Below are 8677 nucleotides of genomic sequence, written 5' to 3' on the forward strand. Positions count from 1 at the left end.
GATGGTTACCATGCCCATGCCCATGCTGTTTTTCCCGCGCGACCGCGCGACCACACGGAGGGTTTCCCCCAAAAAGAGAGTCCCAATAGAAGAGTGTGAGAGAGAGAGAAAGAGAGAAACGTAGGGTTGAGAGCTCAAAAAGTCTCTGCGATTTCGTTTTCGATCTGACGAAAGCGCCGTCGTTTCGCGGGGTTTCTTCTTGGCTGGATCTGTAGGGTTATTGTGGAGAGATCAGGAAGAGAGATCTAACAAAAGTTGTAAGCTTTTTTCTTTGTTCTTTTTATTTTTCAATCTGTACTTAATTTATTTTTTCAGTGTTTTTGAGATATCAGTTTGGTTTTTGTCAGTGTTCGCTAAGCTAATTGCATGTTAATGTGAATTATTTGAAGAAATCATGCCCTAATAGTGTTTTTTTTTTTTTTTTTTTTTTAATAATTTGGAAGCAAGATTTTTGTTGTTGTTGTCTTGGTTGGAGAAAGCAAAGAAAGGTGCTTTCTATATGCTCATTCAACTGTACCCTAGTTTTTTTTTAGTAATTGTTTTGTGAGTTGGAGTTTCGGGGTTTTGGGGTTCAGATTGAATCAAGAAAGCAAAGAAAAGTGCGTTCTATATGCTAATTCAACCGTACCTTAGTTGTTTCTTTAGAAATTGCCTTATGAGTTTGAGTTTCAGGGTTTTGGGGTTCAGATTGATTCAAGAAAGCAAAGAAAAGTGCTTTCTATATGCTAATTCAACCGTACCTTAGTTGTTTCTTTAGAAATTGCTTTGTGAGTTTGAGTTTCAGGGTTTTGGGGTTCAGATTGATTCAAGAAATGTAATATTGTGTTAGAAAATTCCAAGTTTGCGGCAATTGTAAACGGAATTCTTTGTTTTTCAGGTTTGATTTTACTGCAGCATTGGCTTAGATTGGATCGCCTAGGGTTTGGAGGAGTCCATCTTCATTGGAGAAGATGGAAGATGCTAATTCTATGGATGCAACAACCGACAATTTGCATCTCGGTAGCAGCAATGTGGACTCGCCTGAAGCTCGATTCGCCGAGTTCTGCAAGGTTTTGTTTTTTTTTTTTTATCCTTTTGCTCCTTATGATCAATGTTATTTAAATTTTTGGAATTGTTCCTAGATCTAATGCACATTTTTGGTTTGTCTTATTTTTCAAAAGACGAGTTTGTGTGAATTAAATGTGGGTTTTGATGACAGAATGGATTGTCATTGGATGAGAACACTTGTTCAAAAGCTATGAAGCTGTTCAATGATACAAAACACCTTCTACTGACAAATATTTCGGCTATTGGAAATGGAGTGGTACATTTTGTTGCTCTCTTTTCTCCTGTTCATGTGGAAATAGGGAGAAAGAAAGGCTGTTATGTGAGCTAACCAAATGGTGCATGTCTGTAGCAGGCTGATGAAGCGGTAAGGTTTTGGTTTGCGTTTGTTCTCTATTCTGTGAAAAGGCTAAGTGAGAAAAATGGAGATAGTGAGCAGCAAGTGTCTGATGATAATGGGGTTACCTTGAACCAGATATTGAGAGTTGCAAAGCTGAAGTATGTTTTCAGTCTTGCAGATTTCCTTTTTCCCTTTTTTATTTTTTTTTATTTTTTGCCGGTGATTGATTGCTTTCTTTCTTTTTTTGTTTATTGTTGTCATCTTATTTTGTGTTTTGCAGCCTTGTGGAGTTCTTCAAGGAGCTTCCACAGTTTCTTGTTAAGGCTGGTCCAATTTTGAGTGATCTATATGGTGCAGATTGGGAGAACAGACTTGAGGTATTAATGTGACAGAATTATGTTTATATTTTAAGAGGGCTGTGTTGATATGTGTCTATTTCTGTTCAGTTTTGTTTTTTTATTTGAGCTTTTTTTTCATGGTTTTGCATTCATTGTTCTTCAATCAGGCGAAGGAGTTGCAGGCCAATTTTGTGCACCTGAGTCTTCTTAGCAAGTGGGTATCCTATCTTTCATATATATATATATATTTTAATGATGTCTTTAGTATCTGATGCATTATCAACTATTTGAGGAAAAACAAATGGTAACTTCCACCGAGTACTTTACGTAATCTTGTTTTAAGGGGAAAAAAAAATGTGCGCGTTGAAATAGTGATAGTGTATATGTATATATAAGAATGTTTTTGATGGAAGTGGTAGTATGCACTGATAATAGCGTCATGGTCTGCCGTTGTGGTTGGGTTAGCAAAATGGTGATGAAGTGGTAGTAGGTTGTGTAGGTTGGTGGCTGCTACATGGTGGTTCCTAATTTGATATACGAAGACAGTGTTGGCTTTGATATAGTGTTGATTGGATCGGCAAAGCTTGCAATTTTTTCCATCAATTGTTTACTCAAAAATTAAGAGAGAATATTCTTACTATGGTTAATATATATATATTTATTGGGGGTGGGGGACTTTATCTAATACTGTGGAGGGAACTAGATAGCTCTAGTTATAGTTTTTGATTCGTATTATAATTCAAAATTTCTTGCAAAATTTAGGGTTGGTGGTATAATCTTGCTCTACCATGTGAGCTTGTTGAATGGTATATTTTCAGTTCAGTGATGGGATTTTTTTCTTATCCATATCAAAATATCTGTGTCACTCCTAGTCAATGTGTCATAGATTACTAAAATCTATCCGAGGTAAATTCGGGGTGGTGAAGACCGGTTGTTATTATGAAGGCTCTAGTCATTCTTTGGAGGGGGACTAGATAGCTCTTTAGTTGTGGTGTTTTATTCTTAATGTGATTCAATGGAAAAAGGCTATATTAATGCTGTTCAAGCAAGGGAAATCTGCATTTGTAGACTATATTTTAGACTAAATAGAATGTAGATTATAGTTCAGATTGTTTATCATATGATTCTGATGTCACATTTGAATTTTCATTGTGTATATGGTGAAACTTTCTTATGTTGCTGTAAGCAACTGCATTCTACATTACTTTCTCTCTTGATTATTTTTCTAGTTTTTACATAAATGACATCACTATCTTATACATTAATGGTACAAGGTACTACTTACGTGCATACCGGGAGTTCTTCTTGACAAGTGATGCAAAAATTGATAATCAGTCGGCTGTTGCTACTGCATCTGGATATGTCTCGGACTACCATCGGTTTGGATGGTTGCTGTTTTTGGCACTCCGTGTACATGCATTCAGCCGTTTTATGGACTTGGTTACTTGCACGAATGGTTTGGTTTCCATATTGGTGAGTCACATTCCTGCATTACTCAATTCCATTGCTTAATGAAGTACTGGGGTGGTGGTCTGGTAAGGGGTATATCATATTGTGCTTTTCATCTTTTTTAAATGAATAGGATTGATTGTTGTGGCAAGTGTAGAATTTGTAGAATGAACTGAAAAACTGAAAACTTAGAATTTATATATCATGCATTATGCATTGACTATTTCACCGCATTGATAATGTTCTTTCGGTTACATTTTTTCCTTTGTACTTTTAGAAAATTGTGTAGTAGTAATGAGAACAAACATTATTGCACGGTAATAAAGAGAACATTTTCAATAATAATGTTTTCTTACTGCTTATTGAAATCTGTGACAGGCTATCTTAATTATTCATGTTCCTGTTCGCTTCAGAAATTTCAAGATCCATGATTCTCGATGCTTTGGTAAATTTCTTTTACTATTTTCGAGATTTTAATAGATTATTTCTTCTTCTTCTTCTTCTTCTTCCAGGGGATGGGAGGTACCCTTTTTTTTTTTTTTTCAATTATTCATTGCCTTTTGCTATTTGATCCCTTCTTATTCCTTTTTAAAGTTTATGGGAAGGGGTCAGATTTTGGCCTTCATTCTGCGCTGATTTTATTAATTTATGGTTCAGTTATGAAAGAAGGGAAAGGCGTGGACATCCTTGCATCACTTTGCAACATTCATAATACCTCGGAAGATGAGTTGAGGAAAACAATGGAAAAGGCCAATACTTTAATAGCAGATATTTTAAAGAAAACACCACGTCCAGCATCTGAGTGTAGAGGTGAAAACATGGAGAACATCGATACAGGTTATTGAAAATTTTCCTACATATAACATATATGTTTATAGCTATGGATTTTGTAATTTAGGGTTTATAGGTTCATTTAGTTACACTTCTGAAATTCTGATGCTCATGCAGATGGTTTGACATATTTTGAAGATCTACTGGAGGACTCATCATTGTCATCCAGTTTAGATATTTTGGAAAAGGATTATGGTGATGCAATTCGTAGCAAGGGAGAACTGGATGAAAGGGTGTTCATTAATGATGAGGACAGCATACTTGGTTCAGAAAGCTTGTCTGGAGGTGCTGTGAACATAAGTGGTGTCAAGGTATGTTTTCAATGGACAATATACGTTATTTAAATTTAATGCGGTTGTGCATATATTTGTTACTGTTTCTATTTCCGTTTAGAGGAAAAATAGTTCAATACTGATATTTCTTCTGTTTTCTACAGAGGAAATTTGATTCAATAGCATCACCAGCTAAGACAATTACAAGTCCACTCTCTCCCCAGCGCTCTCCGGTATCTCATGCAAATGGAATTCTTGGTTCTAATTCAAAGGTGGCAGCTACACCTGTAAGCACAGCAATGACAACTGCAAAGTGGCTTCGGACTGTCATTTCTCCACTTCCATCAAAACCCTCAGCAGAGCTGGAGCGTTTCCTGGCATCATGTGATAGGGATGTAACTGATGATGTAATATGCAGGGCACATATAATATTGCAGGCTATATTTCCAAATAGCGGTCTTGGAGAACGTTGTGTGACTGGAAATTTGCAAAATGCAAACCTCAAGGACAACATCTGGGCAGAACAACGAAAACTTGAAGCACTCAAGTTATATTATAGGGTATTGGAAGCAATGTGTAGAGCGGAGGCCCAAATATTGCATGCAACTAATTTGACCTCTTTGTTAACTAATGAGAGGTTCCACAGATGTATGCTTGCCTGTTCTGCTGAACTAGTTCTGGCAACACATAAGACTGTCACAATGTTGTTTCCCGCAGTGTTGGAGAGGACTGGCATTACAGCTTTTGATCTTAGCAAGGTCATAGAGAGTTTCATTAGACATGAGGAATCCCTCCCGAGAGAATTGAGGCGACATCTGAATTCATTGGAAGAACGACTGTTGGAGAGCATGGTATGGGAAAAGGGTTCCTCTATGTACAATTCTTTGATAGTTGCAAGGCCTACTCTCTCTGCAGAAATAACTCGTCTTGGATTACTGGCAGAACCAATGCCTTCTTTAGATGCAATTGCCTCGCACATTAAATTTTCTTGTGGAGGGGTGCCCCCCGTGCCTTCTTTGCAGAAGCATGAGACTTCACCAGGTAGTGGTTTAGTTGCTTTTGTCTAAAACTTTTATCATTGGCTGCTCAAAATTACATAAATCATTATATGCAATGCATAAGTTCCCAGACATAAAAAAGGTGTACTATGAATGGATTGTTAAACCCATGGTAGCTCATTATGGAGTGTGGAAAGTAGTTGCAAATTTAGTTTTGAACTCTTGGCATCGGTCCATAATGTTTATGCCTTACTTCCAAGCTAAGGCATGTGGGGACATTTATAGAAGTAGTTGGAATAGCTTTATTTTGTTTAAATAAAATATTATTTTAATTTAATTAACATATATACTGTATTATTACTAATATTATTATTATTATTATTCAGGTCAGAATGGGGATATCAGGTCTCCAAAGAGACTCTGCACAGATTATCGAAGTGTATTAGTAGAGAGGAATTCATTTGCATCACCAGTCAAGGATCGCCACCTGGCCTTCAGTAACCTTAAATCAAAGCTGCTGCCACCTCCTTTGCAGTCTGCGTTTGCTAGGTACTATTTTATGCAGACCTGGGCAGGAAGTGTGGTGAATCATTTTGTTTTTTGTTGCAGGAAGTGTTGAATGTACTTTTTTGGCTTTTGCATCAGTTTATTTCTATGGCTATTCTATAACTAGGGTTCTGCATTTGATATTCATGTGTGCAGTCCAACTCGGCCAAATCCGGGTGGTGGAGGAGAGACGTGTGCAGAAACTGGAATCAATATATTCTTTACCAAGGTATTATACACACTTATGATGAAAATTGTCACTTTATACTAACTCAAGGGTCTAAGAGAACTTTCCTGTTGGGTGTATCAAGGACATGTCTAAGGTTTTGGAGGCAATTTGTCTCCCTGTCCTTTGTAGAGACATTCTAAAAGCGGATGTATCCTGTAATGCTTTTGTGCAATTGTGCTGTCTGTTTAAAAGTGTATCATTTTTATAATTGAACAAATGAAGTAAAACAGTAAACATCTGTTCCTGTCATGAGTCGTACTTATGGTGAAATTGCCACATTACTTCACTTGCTGTATTTAGTTAAGAATCAATTTCTCAGCTGTAGTTTGTCTTTTTAGTTTCATTAACAGTACGTATCATGTACTTTTGCTTCCTAGATTACTAAGTTGGCTGCTGTCAGAATCAATGGTATGGTTGAAAGGCTACAACTATCTCAGGAGATTAGGGAGAATGTCTACTGTCTTTTTCAACAAATACTAAGTCAGCGGACGTCTCTATTTTTTAACCGCCACATTGACCAAATCATCCTTTGTTGTTTCTATGGGGTTGCAAAGGTTTGCTATTATCAACTTCTGAGGGTTTTGGGGCTGCTTTTCAATCATTTTCTTTTTTTTCTTACTCTTGCTATGTTCTGGCCTGCAGATATCTCAACTAACCCTGACCTTTAGGGAAATAATTTTCAATTATAGGAAGCAACCACAATGTAAGCCACAAGTTTTCCGCAGTGTGTTTGTTGATTGGCCATCAGCACGGCGCAATGGAGTATGTTGCCTATTCTCTATTTAACTGTCGGTTTTCTAGATAAGTTTTAACCCTCTGAATGTTTTGGAAACAGAGAACAGCACAGGAACATGTTGATATCATTACATTTTACAACTCAATATTTATTCCTGCTGTAAAGCCTCTGCTGGTTGAGCTCGGCCCTGCTGGAACAACTGCAAAAACTAACCGAGTTCCTGAAGTCAGCAATTATAATGATGGTATGCTATTGTTTCAAGTTTATATGTAATCGTCATGCCCATTCTATTTGGTGTCCTTTGCAATTGCCATCCTGCTAGCCATTTCCTGATATGCTTCTTTTGTCTTTCCGGGCTGGTTAGCTCAATGTCCTGGATCACCTAAAATATCTCATTTTCCAAGTCTCCCCGATATGTCCCCGAAGAAAGTATCAGCAGCACACAATGTATACGTCTCTCCGTTGAGATCATCTAAGGTACTTGTCTATTTCTTTAGTGTTCGTATTTGGAAACTTTGCTCCTTTGTCAAATTAGTCAACCTCACATGTTAACAAGCCTACTATAGCAAAGGACAAAAAGCATATGACGAGAGTAATTATTCTTCATGTTGCTGCCTTGTGACCCTCAGTGGCATCAAAGGTTATAATTTACTTTCAAATTATTGATCCTTGATCAATTTTTACTGTGTCAAGAAATGAGCATTACTCTTATACTGCCCTTTCCCCGACCATATATGCTTAGGTCCTGGAGTTGTCTGTATCTGTTATGTGAAATGTTGTTTTGGTAGTGCATGCGGTATCCTGGATTGGGCCCTCTTGAGGTTTCCCTGTTTCATTGTTGTCCCCTCGGAAAGAGAGTATGGTTTCTTTCAGGGGTAGGCCATAAGTAATTGTGAATCATTCAGGAACATGGTTGTTTCTGTAGCCCTGCATATCCCCATTTAAAGAAGACCGTGTTACTTTCTCTTAAGCTATATAGACCATGGTCAATTAGGCCTCATTTTATTTGACCTTCAGTGTTCTTTGCATGCGACTTTCTGATGCTAACAGGGATGACTTCACTTATTTCTTTTGGGTCAATATGATCTCCAACTTCCTTTTTGTGATTGTGATGATGATTCTTACCCAAAAAGGATTATGATTATAATGATGTAGTGACTGATCTCAATGCATAAACTTGAGATCAAAATAAGTTGAATTGCTGATGGGCTTTGTTCTTATTAGTAGCTATGCATCCTTGGACTTAGCAGTTCCTTATTTTGAGATTAAAATTTGAATTTCATCTGCAGATGGATGCTTTAATCTCGCATAGCTCAAAAAGCTACTATGCTTGTGTTGGAGAGAGTACTCATGCATATCAGAGCCCTTCAAAAGACCTGAGTGCCATCAATAACCGATTGAATGGGTATGCTTTTTCTATATGCCTTCAACTTCTTAGGTTTGAGCCTTTTTTCTTTTTCCTTTTCCCCTTTTTGTGCTATATCAACTATTTTCTCATCCGTATTTTCTTTTCTTCAGTACCCGAAAGGTCAGAGGCACCTTAAACTTCGACGATGTTGATGTTGGCTTGGTTAGTGATTCTATGGTGGCCAATAGCCTCTACCTTCAAAATGGGACTTGTGCATCCTCATCAGGTGCACAAGTGAAATCTGAGCAACCTGACTCCTAATTCCATGGGCACAGTGTTCCTGCATGTAAATTCTAATTATTCTCTCATTCTCCACATATTTAAATATATACTTGTTAAGTTTGTGACAAGGGGTCTTGTACGGGCGGTTGTTTTAGTCTAGAATGCCGCCACAAATCCCCGTGTGCTTATGTAAGTTAGGTACGTAGCTCGGAAAAATGTAGTTGGCTCTGATTCACTAATCTAATAAAATTTGCTTTCTGCTTA

At 37.4% G+C, this 8677-nt stretch overlaps 1 protein-coding gene across 2 annotated transcripts; it reads left to right on the forward strand.

Annotated features, from left to right (window-relative positions):
- Positions 1–8677, forward strand: LOC133879942 (retinoblastoma-related protein). Of its 2 annotated transcripts, none has more exons than XM_062318766.1 (19): positions 1–257; positions 878–1049; positions 1199–1303; positions 1397–1542; positions 1665–1761; positions 1890–1936; positions 2997–3195; positions 3550–3616; positions 3829–4008; positions 4120–4313; positions 4439–5315; positions 5659–5821; positions 5975–6047; positions 6425–6601; positions 6690–6809; positions 6883–7027; positions 7148–7260; positions 8073–8188; positions 8302–8677. In XM_062318766.1, the coding sequence occupies exons 2-19, from the start codon at positions 951–953 to the stop codon at positions 8450–8452; spliced, it is 3069 nt and encodes a 1022-aa protein (XP_062174750.1). In that variant the 5' UTR covers positions 1–257; positions 878–950; the 3' UTR covers positions 8453–8677. The 2 variants fall into 2 exon arrangements, with proteins under 2 accessions (XP_062174750.1, XP_062174751.1); XM_062318767.1 differs by having other exon boundaries at positions 2–257; positions 1400–1542.

This window comes from Alnus glutinosa, chromosome 10 (genome assembly GCF_958979055.1).
Source record: "Alnus glutinosa chromosome 10, dhAlnGlut1.1, whole genome shotgun sequence".
In the NCBI taxonomy this organism is placed as follows: Eukaryota; Viridiplantae; Streptophyta; class Magnoliopsida; order Fagales; family Betulaceae; genus Alnus; species Alnus glutinosa.

Excerpts from the sequence above, each read along its gene's own strand:
- LOC133879942 (XM_062318766.1), top strand. The coding sequence starts at position 951 with ATGGAAGATGCTAATTCTATGGATGCAACAACCGACAATTTGCATCTC. Across the intron at positions 7,261-8,072 it reads CTCCGTTGAGATCATCTAAG|ATGGATGCTTTAATCTCGCA; the intron begins GTACTTGTCTAT and ends TTTCATCTGCAG. Across the intron at positions 8,189-8,301 it reads ATCAATAACCGATTGAATGG|TACCCGAAAGGTCAGAGGCA; the intron begins GTATGCTTTTTC and ends TCTTTTCTTCAG.